This window comes from Heliconius melpomene, chromosome 19 (genome assembly GCF_056956725.1).
Source record: "Heliconius melpomene rosina isolate 202511_hmr_F chromosome 19, ASM5695672v1, whole genome shotgun sequence".
NCBI classification, from domain to species: domain Eukaryota; kingdom Metazoa; phylum Arthropoda; class Insecta; order Lepidoptera; family Nymphalidae; genus Heliconius; species Heliconius melpomene.
The window spans coordinates 8,075,883-8,093,185 of NC_140407.1; the positions used below are offsets into that span (position 1 = coordinate 8,075,883).

Consider the following 17,303-nt stretch of genomic DNA (forward strand, 5'->3'; position numbering starts at 1 on the left):
CATTTCTTTTAAATATATTCGTTTAAAATGATATCACACCTAGATATTACCATTTTCGTAGACATGTTATAAGTATTATTTGAGAATGTTTTTTTTTTTCTTAAATTCTTATGCCGAAAAACAAAAGATTATTTTAAAATTTTTATTGTGCTAAGTATCGCAAGGGTAAGTCTGGTCCGGCCATCCGTTATCATTTAGAAGCATTACGTACTTCATAGCGAGCGTTGGTACGATAGTTTGTCCTGCTATAGAAATCACGGTATGTCGAAACTTTTTCTAATTTTATAGATAATAAATTAAAATTCTATATAATAAGAACTTTTTACACCTATTGTGTGAATCATATAGTTTTTGTAATGTACGCCGGCTTAAAAGTATTTCATAAGCACATATTGTTTTTATATTGTGTAAGAAGTTCATACTAATATTATACCACTTGCCACCAAAAGAAGTTAATTTTACAAATGTTTACATGTCTATTGCAATGGTTTTTATAATGAAATTAAAATTATATTTTAACTTTGAAATAAGTATACGTTAATAAGCTCGGCGGTGCGTGGGCAACGAAGTGTCTTAACTCTGGGTTTTCATCACATTTTAAATAAATTTATTTGGTGGAACCTTATCATAATTTGTCCAGCCAAAAAAAATATTTGATACTTTAGAATCTACAAATGAAGCCAGAACCATTTTATAAAAATAAACACTCTCTCTCTCTCTCTCTCTCTCTCTCTCTCACTTTTAAGAGAAATCCTAAGTTATGTATGGAAGTTGCAACTTCATGAAATGAAAGTAGTACATTATTAAAATGCTGTTCTTTTGCTATTAAAATTTTGTGGACGAGACAACAAAATATTAAAAATCGATCAATTAAATGAACGTATCTGACGTAACGTCTACACGCGATGCGATCGCTATAGTATACATAAATCCCTCGAGAAATGGTTATGGTATGTTATGGAATTTATGAATTACTTTTTTAGATTAGTCATAGTACATAGTAAGGTCTAATATTCAGCATTGAATGTTTTTTTTTGCTTTACGCCACATATAACAAGGAATCACATAGTGTTAAGACACTACGTTCCGAGTTCCAATTTTCGAAAAATTTCAGTTACTGTCTCGTGCATTAAACAATGAAATTGTTTCCTTAATATTGAAAAAAAGAGTAACTGTTGAGTTTCTTGCCGGCTCCTCTCAGCAAAAGCAAAAGATTTTTGCAAAAATCGATTTAAATAAAAAATATTTTAAAAATTGATTTTTTTATTTTAATTGTTTGTGTTGAATAAAAATGAAACAGTAAATCGAATAATGTAGTAAATAGATAAACGTAAATAAAATAAAAAAGTATAAATATATACTGGTACGTAACTCGATCCACGTAGTTGATTTTGAAAAGACAGATTCCTGAAGAAATTTGGTAAATACAGCATGACTCTTGCGTCTGCGCTCGTCAATTTTTTTCTCATAATAGGTCAATAATAGGCCTTTCATATTATATAACAGCTTAAGATAAGACTAACTCTTTTCCAGAAGTAATATTAAAAAATCATACAAACAAATACTTCATACAAACAAAACCTAATGTACTGATTTGTGTAGAATAATTTCTGAAAGTTGCATAACTAGCTTGCTAGCTTACGGACTATTATACTATATTCTTACGAGAATTTCTACCTCTAAATCGATTTTAGATGTTTGCCTAAATGTTTGCAGACAAAGTTTATAAGGTAGGTACAAATATTTTGATATTGTAAAGCTATCCTAGCACAGGCCGTGAATTTCCTAATGTACCTACTTGATTAGTAGTTAATATTAACTATCATAGGCTGTAGAAAAAATATTTTATAAATAAAATGTATATTTGAGAGAGCTAGACAGATTTCACCCAAACGGGAATCGAACCCACAACTGTCGTAAAAAATGTATACAGTGACGATGTGCCGATGCGCCACGATGGCCAAAAGAAATATTTTTTTCATAAAAATGTGCAATGTTATCTAAAATTACTTTATTATATTTTATCAGCTATGCTCCCAAAGTGTTAAGATTAAAGTAAAAAATAAGGTCAATAGGATTTGATTAATTTAAAATGTATTTTTGATAAGTATATATAAATAAATCAAACTACGTTATTACTAATTTCTGTCTCCCTGTGTACCTACGTCCTATAAATGACGTTCATGCAAAATTTGAGACTCCTAGCATTTAGTAACGAATGACAAAGACAAATGTCATTAGTAACGAAGTTTCATACAAACTTTCAACCCCAAAAACAAACCCTTAGAAGTTGAATATTGCAAATTCGCGTCTTAGCGAGCACCTACGTCCTATAAGTAACTCCTATGTAAAATTTAAGATTCCTAGCACATGTAATTTCTGAGATTTCGTGATGAGTGAGTGACCTTTCGATTTTATATATATAGAAGATATGTATGTAACCTATAAATTTGAATAAAGAAAATATAACTTACTTACTAAAATTTCCTCTTGAATAACTATCTATTAGTGGAAACCACATTAGAATATGTCGCATAGTTTGAAAGGCACACGATATGGGTGGGAGTCAATGTTGCTTTAAATCAGCTTCACGCTGTATCCCCCACTCAGCAGAGTAGGCAGAGGGAACATAATGTTAAAACACTCCGTTTCCCATTTTCCGCCGAAGTGACGAAATGACATAATAAACAATTTCTTCGAGTTGGGATCGAACCCGCAACCGACGCGTTACAGATACACCTTTGTGCCCTTGCACTACGGCGGCCTCAACGACCAGACGGCCTAGATGTAACTTTTATGATAATATATGTATATAATTTTACATTATTTTTTCTTTACAAGATGCCTAATTTTGTAATAATGAATCGTCAATTGGTCAATTAATTCACCAAATTAACAAAAAGTTAGAGATCAAATATCGAGGACCACTTAAATTAATTGACGCATAAAACGAGACGTTAATGCGAAAATGTAAATAGAATAATGTTTTAAAGTTCTGACGTAAAAGTTTTTTACAATGACAGAGTAAACATAGGGTGTTCAAAAAGATATAGAGGATGTAGAAGTAACTATGTACCTACGTTACTAACAATATACGTACCAGAGCGAGGAAATGAAAATATTTAACACTTCAATCCTCAGTGTGGAGCAGCAGCTCAGCTTTGATTGCTAGTAGTGTAGGCAGAGAGAAGCTGGAGTCAAAGCACCACCGGGCGGAACTCATGCCGCTCTTCGTCTTCCAACATAATTTATTTCCCCAAGTCAGCATTGAACTTACAGCTGAAGTCACCGACATTTTATTTTTAAAGTTTATTTTCTTATTTATTCCGTTTATAAAATGAAACTCCAAATTTCTGGAACAGTTAGTTTGGTCAAGCAGAATAAAGCACACCCATGTAAATCTATTATTCATGCTATCATATATAAATAATAATTAGCATATAAATTATAATATTCAATTGTGCGAAAATAAAAATTAATTTTCGTTTGATAACACACTCGTGACTTTTGACACACATTACTTTCGATAAATATATAAATTAATTATGCACTGCAAGAAAATAATAAATTTGATAACTATAGGTTAACAGCTTATTTATAAAGGGTGGAGATAAGAAGTGGGTAATTGATTTATTTCATGATTTTTCGGTTGAGGTAAAAGAAATAATAAAAGTGCAAGTTCTCATGACTTCGACATGTCAAGTTGAATGAAGACCACATGTAGATACCATAAATAGATAATGTTACATATCCTTGCAACCTTTCGTTGTCTATCTGTCTGTCCGTCTGTCAAAACCATTTTTCTGAAGATTGCGAGGAGGGATTAGATTTAATTTTTTTTCTACTTATTCTTCTTTTCTCTATGAAAAGGTTTTTACAAAGCTTCTGTATACAAACACAATAAAATCTTCTAAACATAATATATGTTTATTATATCAACATAACAAATTGTATTGATCTTTTTAATGGTAATTCTAGGCAACCCTAGAAGAGATCACCTCTGGTGATGAAGCCGCCTGTACCCTATATTTTTCGTCTGTTTTTCTTATATTTGTTTTTTTTTAATTAAATTGGTGCAATAAAATATTAAATAAATAATATATAAAGATAGCAATACTAAATATTAAACAATTATCACTTGGCCCGTCCAAATGCAACAATTTTGGGTTCAAAGCTTAACTTAAAGATAAAAACTGTGTATAAATCTCGAAAGTTATCGTTAACATCCGGCGATATTTGTTCATCATTTCTATGAAGTTCTCTGTTTAATTTTCCCTGATGAATTATATTTCTATTTTTTATATTCTCAGTTTAGTTAACGGAGAGTTGTTCCTTTCGAATCGTTTCGGATTCAATGATCTGTTAAAGGCTTGAGATTTTGGCTTTGCGTAGAAATATCTCCTCGATGTGCGTTCTCTATGTATCATGGGGAATGTTCTGGGGAACTGTTTCACCTGCAACCTGTCATAACCTCAAATACTATCCACACCATGTGCATACGTGCTCCATTACTGTGCGGTTTCGTAAGATCATCCTTCTAAGCGTGATTCATGTATGTAACTTTTTCTCATCAAGAACATTTCTCATGAGAAAATCGAAAATCACGCGGACAAAACTGCGAGCTGAAAGCTAGTATTCATATTATTATAACAAATTAAGAGATAATATTGTTAACTAAATTGATTGGAAAAATTAATTACTATACCTCACATGATTTCTTATAATTGTTTTATTTATATTTAATATTGTTTTAATATAAAAATTATCAAAAGACTCGAGTCGTGGTAGTGTCATTATTATTATCTAAGTATAAATAATTTACATATTAGCTACAACATTTTGTAAGTGTAAGGAGAAGGAACCTCCGCTTGGCTTTTCGATTTGAGACATTGCTTGTTGAGTGGCGGGACTCAACGCCGCGCAGTCAACTCAATTTGTCAGGCGAGAAAATGAAATTGGTAAAATGTTTTACATTTAAAACATTCAAATATAATCTGTCTGCACCATGAAACATAGACAGAGACAGTAGTGTGAGTGACTACTCATTAGTAGTTTCGATGTTGTATTCTGAAGTGTGAATTGAAAACTATTATGGAAGGATATGGAAATAATTAGTAAAACAGCTTCTGTCTTTTTTCCCATACCTATACTAAGGTAGGAGATAGATCTTACCTACAAAACACTCTATTAACTTTTCGCTTAAATTTGAGACATTGAAAATGCGTCGGAACTAAACGCCGCGTCGCGAATTACAATGATTACGCGACGCGACGCGACGTCTCGTCTCTGTCTCTGGTTAATATTATATTACATATTTACTATTGAGGTAGGCCCGCGGCAAACCATTTCAAGTTATATTTGATATCACATTTAGGCAATTTGATATCATTTTTTTTATAGATATTATAAAATTTTGTTTTGATATCTTTATCATGTGCTCTTGCTAAATAAAATAAATGGTGAATCGATATCATGTAGATGTAATGTAAATTTATAAAAGACTAACCCGTTTACAGACTTGTTTAGAGACATAAAATCGTAAATAGTATAATAAAGGTCTGGCCTATAATAATTTAAAATTTAAATAACAATTTGGACAGATAGCCTGACAGCATTGAAATTAATATATATATATATATATATATATATATATATATATATATATATATATATATATATATATATATATTATTACAATATACAAACGATGGCGGCTTAATAGTACTCTAGTATTCACTTGCAATTAAATTGTAGCTTAGACGGATCCTTAGCGTATCTAAGTATAGAAATTGCATTACTATAACCTTGAAGATCTTTAGCGTAATTACAAGTCATTAACTATTATATCTTCTTGAAACTATTTATATAATTATATTTAATAAAGTAAAAATATTTAAATATATTTAATAAAAATATAATTAAAATAAATATAAAGTACATGCATGGCAATTACACATAATTAACATAGTGAATTGTGAATGATAAAAATAACTTATTTAAAATATTATATTAAAAACGTTTAGCGTTTAAAGAGACATTATATTATGTATAGTATTACTACGTAGGGTCCAAATAAATGTGATGCAGTGAAAGGCTCGTAATAATAAACATAAAATAAATGCTTCGAAATCTATAACAGAACGATTTTATTATAATGAATTTCTTATAAATGAATAATTAAAGTATATATAACTAAAATAAATAAAACACACAACACACAAACTTAAATAAAAACTAAATTGTAAAAAAAATATTGATGCTTATATCAAAATCAAATCAAATCAGCTTCGTCGCTGTATCACACAGCAAGGTAGGCAGAGGGAAGTGAATTGAGTGGCGGAACTCAACGCCGCGCTTTGCCTCGACACCAGAGCGAAGAAATGGAAATATAAATTTAAGTAAATATTTCACCTCCTCGAGTGGGAATTAAAGCCACAACCACACGTTTTACAGTCTGGCCTATATTTACACATTCTTCAAAATTCTTTATTTTTGGAGACAGTGCCAGTTACATTCTATATTACACTTTATCCCCTCCAAAAACCCCCTCCATGTTACTAATTAAGTAATCAGTAAAGTAGGTACTTACCTACGCTTAAAGAAATTATGTAAATATCAATTCTATCATAAGCCAAGGCGCACATTTTAATATGTTATCACAAGAGTAACCTTTTATCGGTTATCGTAGGATTATTTATTGCTTTTACTCAACGATAAATAAAGATAGTTCCGAAACATACTTGAAATAGACACATAGTGTGAAATGTCTCAATAAATAAACTTGAAACTTTTTTTTCTGAAGCTGATTTGTAACTATGTAATAAATTATGAAAAATTTAATTTGACAAAATTATACCTAATAATTGTATCAACTTGAAATCTGCACTTTAGGTGACAATAAAACTTTGGCAAACTTAGAATTTGGGCTCATATAGTTTATAAATTCAAATACATTATATAATGCGTAGAAAAAGGCATTTATTCATTAATTAGGGTTCCGTACTTCAAAAGGAAAAAAAAGAAAGGGCTTCCTTTTTGAGATGAGATCGAGTGGAGATATCAATCTGCAATTAATACCTAATAAGTAGGTCTATTGTCCCGCGAAGCAAAGAAAAAATTAAACTTGAAATTAACGCAATCAAAATATACGAGCATTAATGAATTGTTTTTGTTACATTTTGTTTGAAATTCGCCGCGTAACTTATAGCTATGAAATTAAACGAAGTAAGAACTTGCATTACAAATAAAAGAAACTATCCGTGAAATGGAAATTTATTTTTATATTACATACAAAATTGTATGAAATGAGTGCATACCAGACCTTAAGTTTATCAATGTTTAAACTCTTAAGTTGTACTTGCTTTAGACTTACAATACTGAAATTGTACGGAACCTTGATGGACGTGTCCGACTCGCACTTGACCGTTTTTTTTCATTTAAGTATATTTTATTACGTTTCACGCTACACCGCACCTATAAAGATAAGATGTTTATAGAAATAATGGAGCGAATGAGCCTAACAATACAGAATTTAACCTTTAAAAACAAAAGATTTTTTAAATATATTTGGGCCCTTATCTTATTAATGATTTTTAAATTGTCTTAAACAACTTCTTTATATTATGATAAATTTTAATTAATTATTTTTTTTATCATATAGTCTACTTCAATACTACCTAACATTAGAAAATTAACATTTAGTTTAGTTTTTAATATAAATCCTGCATTATTATGCACTTACAAATTCCTCAGAATATGTGTGTCATAAGTAATACAAGAAATAAAAACATATCTAATATCCATCGATAAAAAAGTGTTGTTAGTAATCGGGAAAATATTCGCTATCTGATAATTTTCGTGTCGTAAGGCCGAAAATACAAGGAAAAATAATTTAGCAATTCAAAAATCTTACTAATAAAATAAATATTACTTAATGGTACCAATGATTCAATTTCAACTCTTTCTGATTGCTCTGTCCTTTCCCCCGACTATTTATTGATGAAAATAATCTAATAATATTATAATAATAAGTCGACAACAAGTCATACAACTAGCACTATTATAGCATTTTATTTATTTTATTTATTTAGAAAATAACAACAAAAAATTAACATAAAAACATATATATATATATCGCTATAATTTTATTATTATCACAAAGATCTATTATAGTATGAATATAGCCTTACTGTCAACTGTAGATAAGCCCGTGAGTATTATGTGCGGTTTTGACTAGGACGTGCCTGGTCAAGTTCACTGAAGAATAATGGAATTCGTTATTTTTTTAAAAATATTTTACAAAATTGAATAAAATAATGATTATATACTAAGGTGAAGCTAAAAGTGTTGTGTGATATAAAAAAAATTGTGTATCGCTCAGAAAAAACATTCGTAAATAATAATATAATACTTATAAGGTATGGAAAACCATTTTATTACAAATAACTCATAAAAATATATTTATTACAAAAAAAATGCTAAGGAAAATAAGCAAATGTCAAGATCATTTTAGAAATATATTCTTTAATTCCATTGAAAAAAAAACTACCATTTTTTTGTTATTAATAATTTCTTGACAGTCGCGGTAAATATAAAATAAATCAATTTTTCTTACTTACCCTCATTTTAAAGAGTAATTATTCTAAAGTAAAAACGTTTATAAATTGTAAATATATGTATATATAAATACCTCCAAATATATATATAAACATAGAACTGACGCGCCAGTCAGTCATATTATATTCCAACTGTGCAAATACGGTGCACAAATATTTCGGTATTATACAATTATTTAATAATAAGTCATAAAATAATTTGTAATAAATTCTTTTAATTTCTGTTATTAAATTCATTGCGTGAGAAATCAACAATATTAATTCGATCTTATTTCCACGATTAATTATTTAATTGATCTAACGGTGATGATTTACATGTTCATAATTATCGTAAGTAACTTAATAAGTTTCCCTATAGAAATTTAGTATGAACTACGATGCCCGGTTCCACTTACGACACGTGTACGAGTATAATTCGCGAGATAATAATTAATAGCAAACAAACCCATCAACAAATAATACCACTATTATTAGTATTTTTTACTTTTAATATGTGAGTGTGACAGAAAGAAGTTCCGGTCAACCATTTCAAAACGTTTGATGACGTAAAAAATAAAGATTAACACAAAGAAGGTAAAATTGTGTTGAGGTTAGTTGTTAGTCTTATCAGAAAAAAACATATGATCCATATCAATTTTTTTGAGTAACGTAGTCTTACTAATTCAAAAAAAATAATGTAAAATAAATACAAACTTTTTTTAACTTTACACTATACCCCGCACGTAGCTGGGTAGGACCTGGGGACCCTAGCGTTAAGACACTCCGTTCTCCCTTTTTCCTGGGGCGGGTTATGTGTTTAGTGACGGAAGTTAACGCCACAAATATAAACATAATTCTCACTATCGAATTTATTTTATAAAATTTTCGAATTTTCGAAACAAGCAAGTGTATGTGTGTGTCTGTGGCATCGTACCTCCCAAAATATAGTGTTTTATGTTTGAAAGATGGTCTTAGCTATGATCCAAGAAAATATGTTCATCCATTTCAAGATTATCAGTTCAGAAAAGAAGTTGTTGCTTACGTTTTAGCCTTTTTTGTGTCGGGAGTTTTTAATTATCAATTACTTCTATAGCTAAGCATATTTACAGGAACACCATGGTGGTCAGTAGGAAAAGTGAATGGTGGATTGGTGGCGGAATGGTGATTGTCGGACTCGGTCTGCTTTTCTGTACCACCTGGCCGTCGATGTTCCATTCAAAAATACAAACTGTAAGTTAATATTTAATAATATGTGAAATAAAGGCGAGTCGTGACGCAGGGGACACGTGTACAACTGTAAACGCGACGGGTTGGGTATTCGATTCCTATTTGAGGAAATTAAATATTTATTTAAATATATATTTTCATTTTCTTAGCTCTGGTGTCGAACCAAAGCGCGACGTTGAGTACCGCCACTTCTGGAAGTCTTCCAAAGCAAATTTTTCAAGACCTTGTCCAGACCTAATAGTTATACAACAAAAGGTTTCCTTTAAATCGGTCACGTTGTTCAGAAGCTGTGCATGTACAAACAGAGAAAATTTTTAAAAAATCATAGATTAATATTCTATTACTTATTTCAACAATTCTTCAACAGTCTTTTTGCAACTATAAAAAATGTACAATTTTTTACTATCTTATTATAATAATCTTTTCTACAATTAATTACTATTAATTATTTTTATTTATTGCAATAATTTTTGCATTATTTACAGTTACCAATACAATAAATAGTGCAGGTTATTGTTATGTAAAGTACCTACCGATTGAAACTGTGTTCATTATTTTATTTTTCAAATAAATAAAATTAAATCAAATCAGCTTCACGCTGTATCCCGCACACAGCAGGATAGGCAGAGGGAACCTAGTGTTAACACACTCCGTTCCCCATTTTCTTCCGAATTCTGGAGACATTGCGTGTTGAATGGCAGATCTCAACGCCGCGCTTTACCTCGACACCAGAGCGAAGAAATGGAAATATAAACGTAAATAAATATTTCACTTCCTCGAGTGGGGATCGAACCTACAACCGTCGCGTTACAGTCACACCCTTGTGCTGCAATGCTACGACGGCCTCATTTTTCATCTCAACTTATTTCTTACATTGTTTTATAACGTCTCGAGGTCCGCCACTCAACACGAAATAATTCGAAATGGGGGGAAATGGGGGGAACGGAGTGTCTCAATTCTAGATAACTCTGTCTACTCTATATGCGGGAAAAATATGTCTTTTTTTGCTTAGACAGGTGAATCATAAATCACTTAAGTTCGTACACAAACTACAATGGTTTTCAATGACACCACATGTCAACTAATGTAAGGAAATAGATACCTACCTATTGTATAAACCCCATACGGCAAAATTTCCTATGTGGGGTGTGACGTTATAATTATTTTGTTCCTCAATAACATTGGCGATAAATAAAAAAAATATAGTTTTAATGCACCTTGGCCCCAGCATGCAGATGCAAAGGGCATGTATGAGGTTAATGACAGTGGGCGGCACTAAAGAAATATGACACTTGGAACAATGTATACAGTTTATTTATTTATTTTTTATTTAAAACAAATACTTATGTTTTCTTTCAGATGATGATCCTTAAAAATGGTTCTACGTCATTTGACATTTGGCGGGAAATACCAATACCTATATATATGGAGTGTTTTTTATTTAATATTACAAATGTAGATGATATTCTGGCTGGGAAGAATGTAACCCTTGAAGTGCAAGAGTTCGGCCCTTACGTGTTCAGAGAACTAAGTAAAAAGGTATGTATAATAGATAAAAAACACTATATTGGAATTGAAATTTCGAGTTAAAATTAGTATTTCAATTGTAATGTGATTAGTAATAATAATTATTATTATTGATTTTTCTAAATTTGGCGGTCACCTGTCATCTCATCTGTCTTTGAATGAGACCGACGGAGCACTTAAAAAAGTATTCGTTCCTACACTGCAATATAAGAAATTAAAAAACACTTTAAAGTTTTTCCTTCAAGTTTACAGCTGTATTGTTAGTGAATAACTAAATATTACCTGTCAGTGGAAATTTCTAGATAGTTTTCGTGGCATCATTTTGAGTGTACTATCTTTTAGGTTAAATCCGTCCGATTACTTCTAATAAGATAAAATATTTGGTATCTTACACGCCCTTATTGAGGTACAATGATACCAATTCATAACATAATAAAAATAAAGAAAAAAAACTTTTTAAAAAACAAGCTTTTATTATTTGTCAATAAAATGAACTAGAATTCTGAAGGCATTGTGTGTTGAGTGACGGAACTTAACGCCGCGCTTTGCCTCGTTATTATAGTGAGGAATATTTCCTCGAGTGGGAATCGAACTCACAGCTTGTTTCATGTTTTTCATATTTACCACATGTTTTTAATTTTTCAGGTAAACATAACTTGGAATGAAAATGGTACAGTTACGTTCAGAAATCAAAGGTTTTGGTACTTCCAACCTCATTTATCAAACGGCAGCCTCTCTGATTCCATGACCAATATAAATCCAATTATAGCTGTGAGTATATTTTACTAATATCATTTAATCTTTAAAAATATTGGAAAGTACTTTAATTGAATAGTTTTGTTTGAAACTCTAATAATAAGTAATCTGACGTACACGAAACTTTAGAATCTTTCCATATTTTTGTACATTGTTACAATACCTTGGAAAAATTCGGACATTGCTTAAACTACATAGAATTCTACGATTGTGATTAAATAAGAATCTGCTTGTATCAAAACACTCACGTTCATAAATGAATAAATGATATCTAGAACGATATCACATAGAATAATTCAAATTTTAAGTTACAGAAAAAACTTTCTGATCAGGATTGTGAGTTCCATGATTCACAATTTTCGATTTAACAACTAAACTAAACTAGGATGCGACAGGCTCTGCTCTTTTAATTCAGGCTATTTTTTTGTTAAAGAAAAGTTGGCTACAAGACTATCCTAGGAGGAAATAGACCATTCAGGCATCCCATTCAAACGTCCACGACTACAAATAATCTAAAGAGACAGTTAGAGATTAATGATCCCACATATTTATATATTTTTGTAACAATTTCATATTTTTTAGACAGTGGCCTACACTCTCCGAAAAGAACGGTTCATGTTGAGATTCCTCTTGGATATGATATTACGGATGTACCACAAAAATATGTTCGTCACTGCTAACGCATCGTCATGGCTTTTTGATGGTATCCAAGACCCCATATTGGATCTTGCCGGACAGATACCCAATTTGCCTTACACTATACCTTTTGATCGTTTTGGATGGTTTTATACGGTGAGAGTTTTATCTTATTCTCTTTTTATATAAATATATCTTGTAGTTATTGAGTTTCAAATAAGTACGAAATTAGTCGGATTGCCCCAATTTTAACTAAAGTATATTCATAATAAAAATAAAGTGAATTCATTATTTTTTTTTACTTCAAAAACTTAGTTCCATAAATAATATTGCTTATATACGACTAGTGATACGTTATATATACTATTTTAAAAAATATATTTTTACAGAGAAATGGTTCAATAGATGCGGATGGACTATTCGTTACAAACACCGGAAGTTTAGATTTCAGTCAACTAGGCAATCTAGATCATTGGCAAAATTCTAATAGAACAATATACAGAGACCAGTGTGGGGAAGTGAGAGGAACTACTGGAGAACTTTGGAATTTGCAAGAGAACCAACCAGAAATAAGTCTATTTGCAGCAGATCTTTGCACGTAGGTTAATTCTAATAATAAATAACAACTTGTAAGAATAATATTTCTTATATATTACCTTGATAATTAATCTTCCGCATCAAGCAGGATAAGTAGAAAGAATATAAAAAAACATCCTGCTCATTTCGTTTTTCTCATTCAGAGCCATTGCTACATTTCCGCGCTGTGTAATCCTGGCCGCAGAAATGGAATTATTTTATCTATGAGCATCCTCATAAGTGTGATTTGAATCTACTCCTACCTTGGTCAGTCCGTCAGTCCAAGCCACTTTATCGGCGTTTGATATTAAATCATTCAATTTTTATATTAGTATATTATAGTAAATTACATATCTATCAAAAACATGGTGACAGTTAGATATATCTATTTTTATTAAATTTTGTATAGATTATATAATACTGACTTCCTCATTGCATCTTATCAGTGAACTATCTTAGCAACCGATGATAACTTCCCGTCACTCTGACAATATTTATATGTTTATTTAGATACGAGTATATTCAGATGACAATTGAAAAGTTCATCTAAGGGCTTAGATAAGGTTTTTTGTTGTTTTTTTCTTTTGATATTAGTAGGTTCCGTTTCATAACCACATGTGACATACAACTATTGTAATTATTTGATGTATGTGATATTTAAATCACTTTGTATGCAAATATAATAATATTTATGATATTTTAACTGAATGTTCCATTTTATTATTTCTTCAATGGGAATCGACGCAATCGTAGCTCATTTAGCAAACGAACGCTTGTTAAATGAGCTAAGATGGTCTTACAAATATGTAAAAAAAATATTTTATTAACTAATAAATAATTTATTAATATAATTGTTTTTACAATTCCAGACATATATCCTTAGCATATTCAGGGCCGGTTGTGAAATCAGGCTTGCACGGTGTCGAGTTCACGGCAAATGATTCACTTTTTGACAACGGACACAAATATCCTAGTATGGTGAGTTGTACCTTCCATTATTTGTTTAGTTCGTCGCCATAGTGGCACAGTGGAGCAATGACTGACTAACGCAATAGTAGTGTATTCAAATATAAACGAAGAAAATATCTGTACTTCTATAGGAATTGCAACACGATCGTGTCTAAAACCAGGTAAAAGATAAGCTATAATGTTATTCGGCCTCACTAATCAAATGACATTATACTTTTTAAAGTTATTTTTAGAAGGTTTCAGCTGAGCCTTGAATTTGTGTGAGTGATCACGAAAATAAGGCCCGAAAAACAATAGAAAAACAATTTTTATCATTGAATATCAATAAAAAGATACAAACATTAACATATAAATAACTTTCACTCTTAGCTGATGTATAATTTGAGTTAATATAATAAATAATTCCGTTATATCATCAAAAACATCATTTAGACCACGAAAATTAATTCATCTTTTACTGCGTGGTAACATGATTTTTTTCCTATTAGTGTTAAGTGATAGTGGCCGCCGTGGTATAGGGACATAAGATTGTAACTGTAAATACGATGGCTGTAAATTCGATTCCCACAAGGTAAAGCGCGGCGTTCAGTTCCGCCACTCGCTCGCTTCCACAATAAGTAATCAATGTTTCGAAAATTCGACGGAAAGTGGGGAACAGAATGTTTTAACACTAGGTTCCCTCTGTCTACCCTGCTATATGCGGCTCACCTTAGCTCTTAGCTTAGACCTGGCAAACTGCGTGACTTGGCATATATTTTGTCACGTCATCATTATCTTAGTTAAGTACTAGTTCCTCTGTCTTTTGCAAGTAAATAAACTAAAGCAATAGCAATAAAAAATTACAAAATTTGTCTACCAGAGATGATCATTCATAATTGTAATAGGTATAACAAAAGAAAAAGAAGAGACAGCATGACGCTGATTTGTAGAAAATGCAATATATAATATATATGACAAAAATAAGATTTGCTTCCATGCAAAGAATTTACTCAATTATATAATCGATAAATAAACACTTTTATGTCCATCATAAAAATGAACGCGATCGGAAAAAACTATTACAGACACTGAGATTCTCCTGGTACATCGAATGACCTCCAAGCTCACAAATAAACACACACATACACATAGCATTAGCACCAGCATTATTTTAATTGAATTCTTTTTATTGCGTAATTATTAAACAGATATCTTAAATGTCGTATTGGAAGAGGTCTCCTAATGCAGGTATTATTTGCGTAAAAAAGCTGCCACAATATTTTTTCTGTTTTTAATCTGTGCAACTGCAAATATATATATATATATATATATATTTTTTCGATATAGTTGGCATGGCATGATATTGCAGCTACGTCTCAATAAGATTATTGTTTCATATTGTATTATAACTTTTCAGAGTTGTTATTGTGAAAAAATACGAGACAACGACTGTATGCCACCCGGGATTTTCAATGTATCTGCGTGCAAGTACGGGGCACCTGCCTTTGTGACACGGCCACATTTCCTGGGACTAAATTCACATTATACAAAGAAAATTAAAGGATTGACACCTAAAGAGTAAGTGAATTAGTTAAAGTATAAAATGAATAATATAATAATAAAATAAATAATATATTATTATTAGCGCGTAGCGTAGCGCAGGCCGATTCTTACTCAGGGTTGACTCAATACAATAATAGTTCAAGAATTCGTCGGAAAGCGGAGAAGCGGAGAAGCGGAGAAGTGTGTTATTGAGAAACGGAGTACTTAACACTAGGTTCCCAAGTTCCCTCTGCCCTCTGCCCACTCTGCTATATGCAGGATATATCGTGAAACTAATAATAAAAACGTTAATTACTTTATCGTTTTCTTATTTCAGGAACCACCAATTCAAAATGGCCATCGAGCCTATAATAGGTATGCCCCTGTCCATTTCAGCCCAACTTCAGGCCAACGCGCTCGTGAGACACATTCCCGGAATAAGGTATATCATCATTATCGATCACATTTTTAACAAAATCATTAAAAAAATATACAATATTTTTTTTGTATTATTTCACATTTAGGAAAGATAACGTATAAAAATTTAAACGTAGCTGGATTTGAACCTCAAACAACATAAATAAGTTGTAACAAACGTAAAAGAGTGTTTGTGACAGTTGTGGGTTCGATTCTTACTCTGGGAATGGAATATTTAATATTTTCATTTCCTCGTTCTGGTAACGAGGCGCGGCGTTGAGTTTCGGCGGAAACTGGGGAACGCAAGTATCTTAATAGGAACGGGAGTGTTTTGATACTAATTTCCAAAGTTCCTTTCGCCTACTCTGCTATGTCCGGGATACCTACAGCGTGAAAAAATATCTATATATTCGTAAATATGACTAGGAAATCTGTGTAAGTTAAATATTACAATAGTTTTTGTAGAATATATTTCTTTTTGCATTTCAGTATCAACAATCAACTGCCAGACCCTGATATGTTAATACCAATGTTTTGGTTCCGAGAAAATGTAGACGTCAATGAGGAATATGCGAACTTCGCTAAAACAGCTTTGGCTGTGAGATTTGGATTTCCTTATGCGTTTTACGTGTTCATTGTAAGTTCTTTCTTTAGTTTCACGTTGTATGCAGAAGGAACCTGGGTAGGCAGAGAGAACCAGGGAATCAAGGGTTAAAACACTCCATTCCCCACTTTCCACTGATTTCTAGAGGTATTGCGTGTTGAGGGGCGGAAATTAACCATGCACTTTGTGCATGCACATGCACATGCACCTCGTTACATGTGAGAGGAAATAAAAATATTCAATAATTAATTTCCTCAAGTCAGAATCAAACCAACAACCTTTCGCGTTTATATCCACACACTTGTGCCCCTGCGCTACGACTAGTCCCAAGTATTCTTATGCATCCATTTTATCTTCTTCTTCTATATATATAAAAGGACTTGTCCTCACTGACTGAGATAAGACGCACGCACAGCCGTAACCGCTGTGCGTAGAAACGTGACATTTGGACAGATATTTACTTTCGTAATCTGGAC

General features: G+C 31.4%; 1 protein-coding gene across 6 annotated transcripts in view; it reads left to right on the top strand.

Moving 5' to 3' along the window:
- LOC146528604 (protein croquemort-like) overlaps positions 1–17,303 on the top strand; it is a 57,589-nt gene that overhangs the window by 37,000 nt on the left and 3,286 nt on the right. The window contains exons 1-10 of one of the 6 annotated variants that reach the window (XM_085202981.1): positions 188–259; positions 9,704–9,824; positions 11,181–11,360; positions 11,994–12,119; positions 12,687–12,896; positions 13,130–13,338; positions 14,186–14,294; positions 15,682–15,842; positions 16,144–16,248; positions 16,713–16,860. In XM_085202981.1, the coding sequence (XP_085059107.1) occupies positions 9,711–9,824; positions 11,181–11,360; positions 11,994–12,119; positions 12,687–12,896; positions 13,130–13,338; positions 14,186–14,294; positions 15,682–15,842; positions 16,144–16,248; positions 16,713–16,860 (1,362 nt within the window). In that variant the 5' untranslated portion in view covers positions 188–259; positions 9,704–9,710. Of the gene's footprint in view, positions 1–187; positions 260–8,206; positions 8,418–8,782; positions 8,946–8,999; positions 9,205–9,703; positions 9,825–11,180; positions 11,361–11,993; positions 12,120–12,686; positions 12,897–13,129; positions 13,339–14,185; positions 14,295–15,681; positions 15,843–16,143; positions 16,249–16,712; positions 16,861–17,303 lie in introns of those variants that run through there. The other 5 variants (XM_085202975.1, XM_085202976.1, XM_085202977.1 and 2 more) reach the window with 5 other exon arrangements.